Source organism: Vigna unguiculata, chromosome 9 (assembly GCF_004118075.2).
Source record: "Vigna unguiculata cultivar IT97K-499-35 chromosome 9, ASM411807v1, whole genome shotgun sequence".
Lineage (NCBI taxonomy): Eukaryota > Viridiplantae > Streptophyta > Magnoliopsida > Fabales > Fabaceae > Vigna > Vigna unguiculata.
The window spans coordinates 27,989,911-28,007,045 of NC_040287.1; the positions used below are offsets into that span (position 1 = coordinate 27,989,911).

The following is a 17,135-nucleotide window of genomic DNA, read 5'->3' on the forward strand; positions in this document are numbered from 1 at the left end:
ATGAATTTCAGTAAAAAAATTCTGCTTCAATTTTTTTTATTATTTGTTAGACAAACCTAAAAAGTCATTAGCATCCCTGAATCTAGTTTATAAAGGTTAAAAATATAAAAAAAGTATTTATTATATTAAAAAACAAAAATAGTCTAATATTATTTAATTTTAAAATAATTGAAAATTTGATTGGTGTACTAAATGGTCTCAATCAACATTTTAGTGCACTTATTGTTAGCATAATTCTTGACATAACTCTCTCTCTCTCTCTATGTATATATATCACGAGTTTCTCATTTAGGATATTTTCTATTTAAGAGACATAATGCATGTGGTTGAGTTTTGATAATTAAGGTTGGATATGGATGAAATGTGATGCCACCAAAATTTGCCCTCAAGTTTTACGTTGCATGATCAATCATAAGTGGAGAAGAATACGACACTACAAACTCTATGTTCTCGTCCTTCGCAAATAATTTATAAACAACTTCTCACAAACACAATGTTTTAAATGTGAAAAAAGTGGAACGTAGTAATTTGCAGCAAAAGCAAAATCAATATACTACTTATCAACCACTCTTGTTTATTTTTTTTTGAAACGATTTGAAGAATACATAAGCATCACGTTGACCACATTTGGAAAACCAAAAAAAAAAAAAAAGTTCCCCTTTATATGAGTGATCTGTGTACTTCACACCAAACAACTGTTAACAAATATATCAAAATAAGTGAAGAAGGTGCGAAGAAGGTACGAAAATGTGTCCAATATTGTGCCACCTCAAAGGACCATGCTTTTTTATTTTTTTCACGAAAGCTATTTCTCGATTAAAAGTTCTTTCTTCATATATAAAATCTCAACATACACATGCATATGAAGGAAAGGAGAAAACTCCAATCATTGATTAATTAAATTTTAGTTCCTCGTGCATGAAAAATCTCACATTTTTCCCTAACAACCACAGCCATTATAAGAAAAGTAATTAGTCAATTAATCTATTCAATTTGATAATTCCCATAAATCATAATTAACATGATTCTATCTATTACATAAAGTCCTCTTCATATGCATGTTAACTTCCACCAATCATGTTTTTCAAATAAGTGGTGTTGAGGACCAAACCCGTCAAAAACTCTGCGCGTAAAGTTTTATGTCGTTAGTTTCGTCTCTTTCGTTTATTATTTTTTTCTCTCTTTTTTTCTTTTAACAAAAAGATACACGGAATCCAAAAATAAACTCGTTGCAAATGAATATTCTTTCCAATTATGAACAAAACAAGTCTAACGTTAGTGAGTAAAGTCATTCATGCTGCAAAAAGAGATAAACACGGTTGGAACTTGAAATTAATCGATTATTCGCACATGTGCAAAAACAAATTCTCCTCCACTCAGTTTTTTTTTTTTTTTTTTATAGTCAAATTAAGTTGACAATATATAGATAAATTTTCAGAACAAATAAATATTTAACAAATTATTAGTTAAAATTAGTGTTTATCTATGAAATTAATTTTGTAATATTACAAAAGTTGATAGAGATTTCATTGTTATCTTAGTATGGTACGTAAATGATTGAAGGGTAGTTTGCATATATAGTAGAAGTAGGTGTGTTTGGATATCTTCCTTTCCCTTATTATTGGATAAAACCATGAAGCTATTCACATCCTTAAGCAACATCTTTTCCTGGATTTAGTATTAAGATAAGTTCCATGCGCAATCAAACACATTGTTTCCAATTTCTTGTATAGTGTAAACTGGTACAAAAAGGTCATGCTTTATTGTGAATGACATGGTTGGGTCCCAAGAAGAAAAACCAGACAGAAACCACTAATGAACATTTTTGAATAAATCATTAGTGTTACTGTGTGGTTCCATGCTACTGCCCTCAGTTTTCACCTCTGCACATTCTTTTATGGGTAAACAATTCTGATGATGACTCACTTCTTCTTTGCTTTTTGCCCAAAGAACACTATAGAGGCTTATAATCAGCACAATACCTCCCAACACACTGAAACCAAAAATTTAGAGGATTAGGGCAACGGAATATAAAATTAGTTTTCTTTCTCTTCTTTTACTTTTTGCTTTTGATCACAGTGTACTTCATAACTTTTGTTGATTATGTTAATGCAGATTACCTAACTTTAACTTTTTAATATAAAGGTATGTTAGAGGAATATGACAAAAATAAAAAAAATATAATTACACACGTCAAACCGGTAAACATGCAAAAAAAATTATATTTTCACTTTCATCCTTTACTTTGACGTGGTTTAATGTAAGTTATTGATTCTTTCAAAATAAAAAATAGTATTACATTAATCGATTATTCACATTACGTTATATTAGAAAATAATAGATAAGAGTAAAAAAATGAGAGTTATAGTATCTAGTTCAACATGTAAATGAAAAGAATCGTGTATTTACAAACTTATATACAGTAATAAAGGGTTCCAATACGTTTGTATATATGGAAAGGAATCAATAATAGTAGTTAAATTCGATTTACCACTTTTTCGTTTTCAACCATTTTACTACTGTTTTTTTACTCCTGATATTTATCATTTTAGTTATTTTAATCATGTTGGAGTAATATTTTAGAAAATATGAATTAGATATTGTTGAAGAATTGTGTCGGGTAAAGTAATCAAGTTATGCTTTTTATAAAAAGAACAGAAAATCTTTTTATATATATAATATTTCTAATTTTACGATATTTATGTCTTCTTACATTTGGTTGAATTGCAATATTTATTGAACCTCAACTATGTTCATCCTTTTTTTTCAGTGATTTAATATTCATATTTTAGAATAATCATAATTTTGGTCCAATTATATATCAATTTTGAGTACATTGTTTTTTATATTTTTTTTTTACTGTCCGTTAAAAGGAATTTTTCCCGAAAATCACTTCTGTAGTAGGAGAATACATTACATGATTACCTTAATTGGTAGATTTTAAGAAAATCCTATTATAGTTTCTAACCAGAAAAAGAAACAATTGAGATTAAGAAATTGTGCTCTAGTAGACCCATAAAACCCACTGGGAATGAGCAGTGATATTAAAATTAGACAAAGTTACAAAGAATAAGAATGAAAGTGGATAAAGTACCCAAACAGCTATAAGACACGTAGGAACAAACTCAACTAAGTCGTTAATTGAACTATATTAAATTACATACAAAAATTAAATTATTTTTATAGAGAATTAAACTATTTCTTAGTTTAGTTTTTAAATTTGAAAACTACTGAAATGATTATGAGAGTTGAAAATATAATTCACGAAATTATCCACATTTTAATTATTTCTGGAGGCACAAATTCTTTGAGATTTTTCAACTGTAATTTATTTTATCAGTACAAATAAATTAAGTTGTATATTTGTCTGTCAGAAAATTGTTTCAGTAAGAATGTGTCTTAATAACCGCATAGTAATATTTGTATACCCTGGGCAAAAAGAAACATTCAGAATTTTAATGCATCATTCTTAGACAAATGAAAATGGAGATTGAGTACAGAGGATAATGGTATATGAAAATAGGTCTTTGAGTCAAAGTATGGGTCATGAAGGAATCTCAATAACTCTAACATAAAGGTTTGCCTGAAGGTGGTGAATAGACATTCATAAGGTGTGTGAGAGTGGTGAATAGACATTCATAAGGTGTGTGAGAGAACGTCGTAAGGACTTTGGTTTGATAATAGATTTGAGTGGGTGGTTGAAGAAGGAAAAGAAAAAATCTAAGTTTTGGGAAAATAAATGGATAGGGGAAGAGACACTTAAATATAGGTTTCCTAGGCTTTATTTGACGTGTGTAAAGACAAAGTTATTGGAGGTCACACTAGGAGGAGAATGTTTGATCTTGGGACCTAACTTGGAGGAGACCTAGATTTGATTGGGAGATAGCCATGGAGGAACAACTCCTCCTTGTTATTAATGGTCCACGATTATGCAAGGTTCGTCTTGATACTTGGAAATGGAAAAAAGATGAGTACGAGATTTTTCCGGTAAAGTCAGCCTATAATACGCTGCAAGAAACTCTTGAAGGAGAAGAGAATAAATAGTTTAAAATGCTATATATGGAGCACAAGGGTAATCCCAAAGGCTCAAATAATAGGATGGAGTATATTCTTGAATAAATTACCGACCAAGGCTAATTTACTAGCGAGAGGGATCCAATTACAACATAGTCTTTGTGACTTGTGTTGTGCATACGAAGAGATTGTAGACTATTTACTTTTCTCTTGTAGGGTGTCCTAAAAGGTGTGGAATATGTGTGATAGATGGCTGGAGGTGAACACTGTGCACCATGTCAAAGCTAGAGCCAACTTTCAACCCTTTCATCTTTTTGACCTCAATAGTAGATAAAATTTAGTACAAAAGGAATGTGATTAGCTATTATAGGAGAAATTTGGAAACATAGGAATGAGGTAATTTTTAAACATAGGAAAGTTGATTCTATAAAAGTATTTGGTCATGCTCAAGTGGTAGCTTGGGTGTGCATGAAACACGATTTCAACTGTGAAGTTTTCATAGTGACCGGTACCTTTTCTCGCATACATGTTTAAAATTTGTGTGATATGATAATATTGTGTGTTCAAGTGTGATAGGTAAGCAAATGCAGATCCTGGTAAGTGAAGGGATGAAGGAAAACCATAAATGGTACAGGTGCTCAGTTACAACTGCTGGACAGAAAAAAGACCATGTACAAGAACTCTTACTACCATGTACAAGAAGATGTTTGAAACTCATCCGGTCCAATCCATGGTACAGGGGAATCTTAAAGAGGGAGCGTCTATATAGAAAGGAAACAGTAAGCAAGTATTGAAGGTTGATGAATGCAGAAGACAGCTTGAAGGGATGTAAGTGGGTGCTGCAGGAGTGGGTGGAAGCAGGCATAGCAGGTGTCATCTTGGGGGCACATTTCGTCGGCTTAGGATTTCCTTCTCATGCTTCCAGCGTTATATCCATTCTTGCTATGTTGTTCTGCATCAAAGTTAGTGTTGGAATTACCTATTAGACGTTGCTTTGCCCATATGCTCTTTAATTTCTAATAAGATGCCACTGTAAGGAGATTGCAATTTAGGGACTATATCCATGCTACATCTACGGTTTGTGTGGGTTGAGATTATGAGTAGCAGGAGGCATAACAAAACTCATCAATAGGACTGCAAAAGGAGAACATGGTTCTTGCTTCATCTTTGCATGTACACAACTAGGAGAATAGATAGAGATGTATACTTATGGCCTTTTTTTTTTTGTCTGTGGATCATAATCATGGCTTTGTGTTGCTGGAGTCATGAGTATCTCTTATGTTTTTTTATATTAAGAGTTAGAGTATCTCTTATGACTTCTCTTTAATCTAATTTTATTCTTTTGCAGATAAAAAAAAAAACGCATAGTAATGTAACAAAAGGGCAACACACTATAAATTCATGCGTCAAAAGTTTATTTCACATTATGATTTTTTTTGTTTGATTCAACATATTGACTTATATTAATTTATTAGATATATTTATATATATATATATATATATTTATATATATATTTATTGTACATTTATTAATAGTTTTAATTTCTCATAACTTCTCGTTTTTGTTTCAAAATCTTGATTGAGTCCTCAGATTTTAAGTCGTTCAATTGGATCCTTATTTATCAAAATGAGTTCTAATTTGATCTTTTCTGTTAGTACAACACTGACAACTTTAGGTCTGTTCCACGTTTCAGCTCATGATTTTTTTATTCTTTTTTATTTTATTTTATTTTTATTTAAAAAAACAACTATCACATGTCAAATTAAGATTCTGATACATGTCAGCTCATGATTTTTTAATTTTTAATTTTTTTAATTTTCTAAAAAAACCTGTCACGTGTAAATTTAGGGTTCTGCCACTTGTCATTATTATATGAAAAATATCAATTTGATCCCTGTATTTGTTATTTTGCCTCAATTTAATCCTTTAAAAAAAACTTGAGTAATTTCATCCTTCCAAATTAAAACCAAATTTAATTTTTATATAAATTTTACAATCATATTTTATGATAATAGATATTTTTAACCTTCATTTAAATTTATATTTTACATCCAACTTTATTTAAAATTTGTTTTAAATATTTCTAGACACATGGTGATGAATATAACTTATAGGGAGTCAATAATAAATCCTTATATGCGACCTTGTTATGAAATGTATTGATTTTAACACCCACGAGCAATGAACATTTTTATTTTTGAGATTTTCTAAAATTGAATCTGAAAGATTTTTATTAGTGATTAAGATTTGGGTAGGATATACTTTTTTAGACAATTTGGAGTTTGATGTAATGGAGTTAACTAGTTTTTATGTATATATCTTGGCTTTTATATTATTATAATCCATAATGTATATTAAAGTTAAAGTGGTTTGGTTTGGAATTTGAAGTGTTGTTGTTTCATTATTTTGGTTTTGTCGAAATAACGTGGATAGCATTACGTTGTGAAGAATTTGTTTAGTTTATGTTTAGTTCAATAATGGGTTGATGTTATCTTTGGGTAATTAGCCTATACTTTCTGGACGCGCTTTATTATGCATGGAGCGTTTCTCTGAGGTATTTTTCACACCATGTGATGCGCTTTTATATATGGCTCAAAATGTATATATGTGGGTTCTTGAAATTTTGGGCACGTGTATTATAATATTGAATAGTATTATTTTATTTGACATCCTATAATTATGTGAGTGTTTATTTGATTTTTAAACAAATAATATAAAAGTTAAAGTTTGGTGTAGTTGGGCAGTGGCAGTTTATAATGTTAAGAAAAATTGTGGATTTGCATTTAAGGTGTGCAGTTTATTTATTTACTTTTTTATTAAATTAAGATAAGATAAATAAATGTTGCATTTGAGTGTGTCTCACCACTTGTTGGGTTTTATTATAAGATACGGTAATAAGTGAATTTTAAGTATAATTCAACCTCACAAAATTGTGTTATAAGGTGAGGGTTGCACTCACTTATATATCTTGAAATTGTCTTATCTCCATTAGATATGAAATTTCCAAAACACCCCCCTTACCTCCTCACATCGAGGTATATACATCTCGTGTGTGAGACTAGACATTAATTGATGATTCGATAGCGATCCGATAGTGGTGTGGGTGAGACAATATTCCCAATAAATAATTAATCTTGCTAGGATAAACTATAACAATGACTAAGAAGTGGACTTTAAGCCTAACTCAACTTTACAAAATCGGCTTGTAAGGTGAGGTTTGCACCCACTGATATATGAGACTTCCAACAAGATGAAAGTTTTTTTTTCTAGCATTTTGGATTTGGTGGATTGATTTTATGTGTTGTGACCAGATGAAATGAACGTATATGTACTAGTTTGAAATGGTGAATGTGTGTGATGATTGAACGAGAGATGGATACTTTGTCAGTTTCTAGGAGAGCGACGAGAAAGGTAACCCTGCGTGATTGTACCGTAGGTGAACTTCACTAGGGAAACTTTCAAAGAGAATGATAATGATGGAAAGTAACACATGTGTATTCCACTGGGAAAGCTCTTGAGGAAAGTGACGAGAAGTGACACTTGTATACTTTGCTAGGAAAAGCGATGGGAAGTAGACCTTGTCTATAAGGCTTGAGAGAAGCAAGAAGGGTGGTTGCTCTAGTGGTGAGTGATTGTTGGTAAGCTGTGTGCGAGAGTTATAAGCTGGTTCTTGATATTGAGATCACTGGTAGTTGTATTAATTGTTGCAATGACATATTTTGAACCTATGATGATATGTTCAAACTGTTGTTTGAGACAATAGGATTTGTGAATGGTGTGTGCAGTGACGAATCTTGATTAAAATTTTTGAATGGGTCATAATAATATACTCAAAATTTATATATTTAATTATTATCACTAATATAACAAAAGTATATATAATTTAGTATTGAAAAGCACTTACATGTTTCTCCTTAGAAAAATGATGGTTTTGAAGTTGTATTTGATATGAAATTCAAAATAAGCTTTTTAATTTCATCTCGTTCACTCATTGAGTATTCCTATATTTGAGAACAAATTTTTGAAATATTTTCTAAAGAATTAATATGAAACTCTACATCTCTAATTCTTTGAATTTTAAGGAAGGGTTTTTCTAATTCAACAATTGGATCTTAGTATCATGTTAAGAAAAGATGTAAAGAAGACAAATTTACTTCTTTACGATATCTTTTCTTTTATCACTTAAAAATAAATAAATTTATTATTTTAATCCTCAGTAATATACTTAGAAAAAAAAGGTTTAAGACTAACAAATAATTTATCCAAATCTAATCGAAAATCGAGAGACATAATTACTAAAAAAAAAAATATATGGTAATCAAGTTACAATTAAAAATGGTTATAAAAAAACATATAACACAATTTTTCCTTATATATTCATATATATATATATATATATATATATATATATATATATATATATATATATATATATATATATATAATCGTGACATGAAAAAAAAAACTATTAAACTAATATTTCACTATCCTACAAGAGAGAGTTGTCTTTTTTATCTTAAAATATGGAAGGGAGCATATGGGAAATTAGGAAATGAGAGCAGAAAGAATGAATTTGAGTCTAACTTTCTATTTTTATTTTCAAAAACAAAAATGACACTATTATAGTCGAAGATGAATACAATGTGTGAAAAACTTAAAAAATAATGAGAGAACATAAAAAAAAATACCTTAATAATTTTTTTATTCTTTATTATATTTAATTTTATATTTTATTATTTATTAACATTAAATATTATACTTTATAAAAAATTATCTAATTTAATTTCATAGTATAATATATATTTAAAAAATTATTGGGGGGCCATGGCCCCTGGACAACTAAGATATGTATTTGATTGTGTGAGACGAATGATGAAATTGAATGGTGTTGGGAGACACCATAATTATGAAAGATCTTGGTGAGTTGTTATATTATTATTGATGTTTGATGTTCCTCTTAGCTCATCCTTGCATTGCATGTGTGTGTTTCATTGCGATGATCATTCATGTATATTTATTTATTTATTTATTGAAGTAAATGTTGTTATGAATGTTGATCTGGATGCATAAAATTTTTTGGGTTTCACCAGTGCAGGAAGGGGATTTGGCCCCGGTTATTTCTGCGTTTTTGTCGCGGTTCTAGAACCGAAGCATATTAAAGCGAGGCAAAAAAGGGTCAACTTTTGGTCTCGGGTGTGGACTGAAGTAGAAATCCCACGTTCTGCCTCGGTTCTTCTGATAACCAAAGCCATATGGTCGCTTTTCTACCTTGGGTTTGTGTAGCAACCGAGGCCGTATGTCCAAATTTTTAACCAGTTTTTTAACTAGCAACCATCTCAACAGAAGGATCTGAACAACTGTGGCACTCCCAACTATGATTTGTCAAACACCTTGCAGTAATGGTGGACAACAGAAGTTCCTCCCAATTGAACAACATAAGTTCCCACCACCAAGTTCCTCCCAATTGAACAACAGAAGTTGTTCATTGATGGTGTCATCAAGGACTTTTCATTTCCTAGCAACCAAATCCCCAAATTCTTCTCCATCAACCAGATCCCCAAATTCCCTGCTGCAACACCCACAAACACAAGTCATTCACACAAGTTAGTTACCTCTGCTAGACAAAAAATGATGGCATAAACACGATTACTCGATGATGGATCTTAGTTGCTCTTACATCTCTACCGTTGAAGAAGATCAGGGCCTTGTGAAGGGCGAATAGTTGTCGGTTGTTATGGTGGTATCGACAAAACTCAGTAGAGCAATCGTCAGTTCCTTGCAAACCTTCTCGAAGTAGACATCCAAAGTGAAAAAGAACCCTGAAAAGAGGTAATTGCATAGTCTCTTTTCGTTGGGAAACAGTACCTTTGCAGTTGCCTTGCACGTTTTTAACCAATTCTCAACGTCGTTATTGTTAGGCGTTTGAAATTCCAACCTAAGTCCCCGCAAACACTGTTCTAGAAAATCCCTACGCCATTTGCTGTAAATGTCACTGCATTCCTCCATGAAACCAGCGATGAATTCGGCGAGGAATGCGGTGAAGTACTTGCGGTTGACGATGATGCAATCAAGATCCATGTACTTCTTCTTCTTCTAATGACTAGGACCGAGGAGCCAAATATGTTGCATCTCGTCCAAGGGTCGCGACAGCGCCGCCCTATCCAAGTCCTACAGGTTCCGACTGCGCCCCTCCCCCGTTGCGTAGTCTGTCGCGTTGATCTCCAACGGACCACCTCACGGATCTCTACCATGGAACCAAGTTGGACGATGTTGCATGGATGGAGGAAAAGAGAGAGGCGCGAACAACGACACTCAACGTAGAAGAGGAAGAACTGTGCAATCGCGTTTTTGAAATCCCTAATTTGCCATATGGCCTCGGTTCAGCAATCACCCGAGGCCAAATTGCATTCTCCCCGTGGCATTATTGCTTTGGGTCTGAAAAAGTGAAGCCTATAAGGCTTTTTGGCACCAGGTTTTTATCAACCGAAGCATAAACTCATATTCTACTTTGGGTTTGAGGTGAACCAGGGCAGAAACGTTGACAATGATTACAAAATTGTCACCGCACCATTTTATACTTCGATTTTGTAATAACCAAGACATATAATGCGAGTTAAAATCCCAAAACTGCACTAGTGTTTGCTTTATTGGAAAAAAAACTTGTTTTTGTAGATAAACTTGTTTTAGACAAGTATTATTGTGAAGTAACGCACACTTTGATCTAATTATAAAATTTTGAATCTTAAATTTAAGTTGTTTGAACAAATAAATAAAAGTTTCAGTTTATGTTAATCAAAGTTCAAAGTTGCGAAATAAAAGAATTTAAAATTTATAGAGAATTTTATTAAATATCTTAATAGCATCACAGAAAGGTTACAAATCAGATATAATCAATTACAGTTAAAATGATAATTGTCTGTACATTTAATTTTATTAAAAATTTATTTTTAAAGAACCAAATAAAATATTTTTTTAAGTTTTATAATAACTGCTTTTTTATTTAAAACTCATTTAAAATTTAAATTTTTACTAAGATTTTATAATATTTTTATAATTAAATTTATTTTATTTTTTATTTCTATTTCTAAAAATTATTTCTTATATTAAACTATTTTATAATTTTTATTTTATTTTATCATATCAATTAAATTATCTACAAAAATCCACTCATATCCCACTATCTAAATCTTAGTTTTCATATACCGTATCTCCACTTCTCGTCTCTCTTCCACTCTGAGCTTTAATCCAATCCAAACAAACCATTTCTTAAGAAGTGACATCTTTTCAAACAACATTGTAAAGTAAACAAGTATTTTAACTTATATAATAAATAAGGTATTAAATAATCTTATATTAATATATGAATATAAATAATTTAAATGAAAAAATTTCAATATGATCATAAATTTTGAGATTACATTACTTAATTAAATATTAATAGATATAATATAATATAACATAATAATTCATAAATTAATTAGAAACTGTAAAAAAAAACTTTATGACCTCAAATTGAAAAACCGTTTTAAGTAAGAATTTGACAACTTAATATACCATTTAAGTTACAAATAGTCTATTAGGTAAGCATCATGTAAGTAATATATGAAATCACCCCTACACAAATTCATTTATAATCAACCATCTATAATGATAAATAATTTTCCTCTTTGATAAATATAGAAAGAGTTAGCAACACTTGTAATGATTCTCCTATTCAGCTATTTTCAAACACCTAGCAGCATTAATCGACAAACAACTAATTTGCAATGATTTTAAACAATACTAAAAAAATAAGATAATAGTCATAATTATAATTTTATATTAATTAATTAAATGATAACATTTAAAAAAAAATCATAAATGCATGTTGATATTCTCTAATTAAAATGAAAATAATTAATTTTCTTGCATTTCATTTGTATTTATAAATGATGATAACACTATCCGAAGCATTGTAGTGTAACTCACCTTCCCAAAAATAGGGGCTCGCCCAATAGAAATATAGAACCTGTGGTAGCAATCGCAAAACTTAGCGGGTTCCACATCGCAGGAAAAACTGGTCCTCTCTTTTCGATAACCCAAATTTGCAAGCAGTGGATCACTCCAGTCACTAGTATCCCCTGTAAGATGCTCCACATTATCATACTTTATACTAATATTACACAACCATTTCAAATTTAACAAATCTTAAACTTTTCATTAATCTAGAACTGAACAACTTTTAAGGTATGACAAACCATTTGTTTCACTCTTACACAGTAAACAACTGCAAGCAGTTTCATGTCCCAACCCAACTTCCACTGCTCAATGTCTCTTTCAAAAGCTACAGCAATGCCAAATGACTGAATTGCACTCGATAAACACTGAAGGGTCGTGAACTTCAGCTTTGCAGGGTAGCTTTTAAGAATCTGAGCCTGCACTTTTTCGGATCATAAATATAGTGAACCAACCACAAAAAACAGAATTGTGCGTGTATACGTAAACTTATAAACTAACACTTGCTTTCATCATTCTACACCGTAGCATAAGTTGGAATATCAGAAAATGTGCAACACAAGTGGATGTACCTGAATTACAAGCCAAAGGCTCCAGATGATGACGCCTATGAACAAGAGTAAAGAACCCAATATCCATCTTTTGGTGGATGAAAAATGATCCTCATGATGATTGTAGTAATGATGATGAGCAATCCTTAACTGTGGTCCCTTGTAAAATGCAAGGGTGGCTACACCAACCAGGCACAGAAATACACTTGCTATCTTCGTAACTCCACATTTTGTCCTTATATTCACCTTTTCCATTCTGCAAGAGTCGAATGCAATGAACACTCATCACATGAATCAACAAGAGGAATCTCATGTAATATACACCAAAGACTTTTGTATATGTTCCATCCATTCTGAAAAAGAGATAAAAACTGATACATATCACAAATGTTACCTGAGCAGCACAGCAAAGAAAAACGTAAATGCAGGGAGGGAATTGATGATTGCAGCAGCCAAAGTGGCAGACGTGTAAACAAGAGCAATAGCTTGCAAATTCAGACTCAAAGTTAGTCTGAAAAGCAACAGATTAAGGTCATATACCTAAGTTCCCTCTCAGAGTAACATTTCATGAGAAATCACAGAAAAATAATAAAACCATACCCGAGAAATGAATTCGCAAAAATCTTGCAGAAGGTTGGAAATGAAAGTGACACTGACACTGCGCTTTTCCTGGAACATATATCATAAGTGATATATAAAGTATAAACACAGTACTATGTGGAAAATCAAACATAACAGTAGGAAAGAAACACAGATCCTTAAAGACACACTTACTTTTCATGTATCAAGGTCAGAGGAACCAAAATAAGTGCACCAGTCACCTGTCTATAAAATATGAACACAAAAGTATTCATTCCCCTGTTAAACACAGCCTTGGACAGCAAGGTTAGCCCTGACTGTATCAATTGCACCACAAACATTGCCAAATATGGCTTTAATTCACCCATTTTCCACCTCTTTATTTTCATTACTCAAGTGCACACACACATACATATAAAATTTCAAATTGGTTGTTCATTGATTGATCTTTTGCCTGAAGTGAAAACTGTGCACAAGAATTACGGAGACTTATTTGACTATGCTCTAATGGACTTACAGTTGGATAGGAAATGTCGAGGTGTGTATCTATTCTCCAAGCACTTCGATTAAATCATTATTATAGAATCTCGGCCTTCGGTTTTTCTCCCAAAATATAATAATTTTGTAGGAACAACTTGCAACTTTCTACCGAAACTTTTTCAAAGCAGTCTTTGAAATGGGAAATTTTGGTATTCCTTGATTACGTAATATTTTATAAATTTATATTTTAAATTAGGTTTAATGGTAGTTTATTTGGTACCAACTCTTTTTTTATCACTATCTTTTTATTTTTCTTTCTTTATTTAAGACCCGGATTAGTAGAATTTCTACTAATCTATAGTATTGCAAATTTCACATTAAGCAAAAACAATATAGTATATAATTTATGTATTACAAGATTCATAAGAGGTTACGTAATAAAGTTTTAATACAACACATAAATATATTCAAAATTAGAGGAAATTTGTAAAACATTAATGGTGTGTTTGGAGGAGGTATTTTAACGAAGTAATTCATTTTTTTGAAGAATTTAAATTTTTTTGTAATGAAATACTTTGTTTGGATGGAGAAATTAAAAAGCATTTCAAATGCAAGCATTTTTTTAAAGTATTTCAATTAGCTAAATCAGTAGAAATTCAAATACCCTCAAAATATGTGGAATTTGAATTTCTTCTCACTCAACCTTACCCTCAAAATGAGCCAAGCAGGTCGGACGGGCCCAATGACCAAGACGAATCGGGCGGGCCCAATGACCCAAACCGGTCAGGCAGGCCCGACAACCCACACGGGTCGGGCGGGCCAAACAACCTAGAGGTATCAGCAAGCCAGATCGGCTCAACGACCCATATGGGCCCGATCGACCCAACAACCCATATGGGCCCGATCGACCCAACGACTCGTACGTGCCCGACCAACCTGACAACTCAGATGGACTTGACTAGCCCGCCGACCCAACGTCTTAGATGGGCCCGACGACCTAGGCGTTGAGCCTGTTTTCAAATTTATCATGAACTCAAAATGTAATGAAGCCTAAAATAAATATTGTTAAAATGAAATTTTATTTCACAAAAAAATCAATTGTTTTATCCAAACAATAAATTGAAATGTAATGTATTTTAATTTCTTTATCCAAACAAATTATTTAGAAAATGAAGGGGATTTAATTACAATCAATTCAAATACAAAGCATTTCAATTTGTTGAAATGCTTCATCCAAACACAAGCTTAAGAATATATATATATATATATATATATATATATATATATATATATATATATATATATATATATATATATATATATATATATATATGCAGTCATGGTCTACTTGTACCATTCCTGAGCTATCTCACATATGAGAATTCCTACTTGCATTATTCTTTGCTTATCTATAACATACTATCATTATAGATGGATAAACCACAATAGTCACAAGAGACAAGGATAAACTAGTGATAATTTAAAACTTCCAAATTTTAAATAAAAAAAGAATATACTATAAATTTATAAAATGACCACATAGCTTTCACAATTCATACAATCAATATTTAAACATAAAGATTCTCATAGCTTATTCACATGCCAATAACCATCATAATTCACAATAAACATTACCAAGATAGTAAGCATAATCATAAGAAAACTAGTAACCACAAATATCAAATTTAGCTCATTCATCACATTCTCATAAAATCTTAAATCATCACACCATGTCCTACATATGTAATTTACCTATCCAAGCTCATCTCATCACATAAATCACTTATTGCTTATTTCAAATTACAAATTAGTATTTCATCATTTATTTTCTATTAAATTAGTCTAATCTTTTTACATACAATATCTACATTAAGTACATCAAATATGTGAATAACATTACTCTAATCACAAACCTTAAATTAAAGGTACCAATAGTCAAAATAAATATTCATGGATATAGGACTAGTTGTCAAAATTCCAGTTTGATCTAACGGTTAATAAAACATGAATTTTAATTTTCCAAGACTACTTAGGGTTGTAAACAAGGTGGGGCTCGACTTTATAGAAGTGGCATCCAGCGCCAAAAAGTTAGTGAATTCACTGTCTTGATTGTGTCCAATAATACTAAAAGTACTGTCCAACGCTGGCTAGTGACTCATGTCCAACTAATGCCCAACGACAATGCAATAATGTCTAAGTTTTAATTCACTTATTATATATCAAACTTTTAGCTCAAGAAGTGTCAAATCTAGACAACCAAGATTTCAAAGAGAAGTTCTTATAAACAACAAAACTCATATTTCACATGATCAAAAACACTCTATAATACCAACTGAATCAAACTCACCTATCTTTGAAGGAATCCTAGGATACTAAATTGATTACACACTCATGACTAACATTTTATAAACACAATTAATTAACTATCCAAATAAATATATCATTTGTATATAAATTTATCAATTTAGCTAGTTATATCAAAATTGACTCATTAGAGACTAAAACACTATTCCACATATCCATTTCTCAACTTCTCAACTCGGATATCAAATTCAACATACAACACAATCTTCTCATTTAGCCAGCAGTAACTTTAGAAAATAATTAATTTATAAAAATATAAAATAAAGTTGAAGTAAAATTAGACTAAAAATATTCGTTATAGAACGTTAGTAGAAAATAAAATTAAAGTTCAGCAAAAAACAAAAACAAAGTTCCTTCCCAAACACCAAAATTTAAATTAATTAATATTATTTTGAGTAAATAATATAATTAGATTGCTTCAAATAACAAACTTGATGTAATATATGTGTAACTTTTAATAACATAAAAAGTATTCACAATAAATAAAATATAATTAATACATAGCAAAAATTATAATCATGTCTACCAGAGACTAAAGTAGTCATTAAAAAAATAAATAACATGCAAACAGAATAATTCAAAGTAAAAGAAAAACAATACCACAATGTCATGTTTATTCAAAGGAGTTTCATAATTTATCTAATATTTATTCAAAGAGAAAAAAAAAGTTACATTTACTTGTTTATTCACAAGTTTTCTTTAATTGTTAAAATATGACTTTTAAGTTGATACTTTGGCATATGATAAAATTTCAATATAAATATTTCTTCCATGCAATATATCATCAACTTTGTTGTTATTTAGTCTTGTATATATGTATTTTTAAATTGGACATAAATGATATCAATTATAGGAACTTTTCTTTTGGTGCTCCATGACCAAGACATACCATTAAGATGGATTAAGTTGAGACATAAATGACATCCATTATAGGAGCTTTTCTTTTGGTGCTCCATGATAAAGACCTATCACTAGATAGAATAAGTTGAGAAGGTTTAGGATGTATGAATCCATTTATGGTGAAAACGGAATAGTTTCATCAAATGTCATAACAAATAAGTGTACATTAGTGTTTTTTTCAAGTTTATTATTCATGTACATCCTTAGACTTTTTTATGATTAATGATTTGATCAATTTAATGATAATTCCA

General features: G+C 30.8%; 1 protein-coding gene across 3 annotated transcripts; it reads right to left on the reverse strand.

Annotated features, from left to right (window-relative positions):
* Positions 1-1,695: 1,695 nt before the first annotated feature.
* On the reverse strand, positions 1,696-13,717 carry LOC114162763 (WAT1-related protein At5g64700-like). 3 transcript variants are annotated; one of them, XM_028046735.1, is made up of 7 exons: positions 13,336-13,714; positions 13,162-13,230; positions 12,956-13,072; positions 12,583-12,817; positions 12,253-12,429; positions 11,984-12,135; positions 1,696-1,993 (listed from the first exon to the last, which is right to left on the reverse strand). In XM_028046735.1, exons 1-7 carry the CDS (start codon positions 13,527-13,529, stop codon positions 1,813-1,815), a joined length of 1,125 nt encoding a protein of 374 aa, XP_027902536.1. In that variant the 5' UTR covers positions 13,530-13,714; the 3' UTR covers positions 1,696-1,812. The 3 variants fall into 3 exon arrangements, with proteins under 3 accessions (XP_027902536.1, XP_027902537.1, XP_027902538.1); XM_028046736.1 differs by having other exon boundaries at positions 12,271-12,429; positions 13,336-13,713; XM_028046737.1 differs by lacking the exon at positions 1,696-1,993 and adding an exon at positions 4,616-4,966 and having other exon boundaries at positions 13,336-13,717.
* Positions 13,718-17,135: the final 3,418 nt, after the last annotated feature.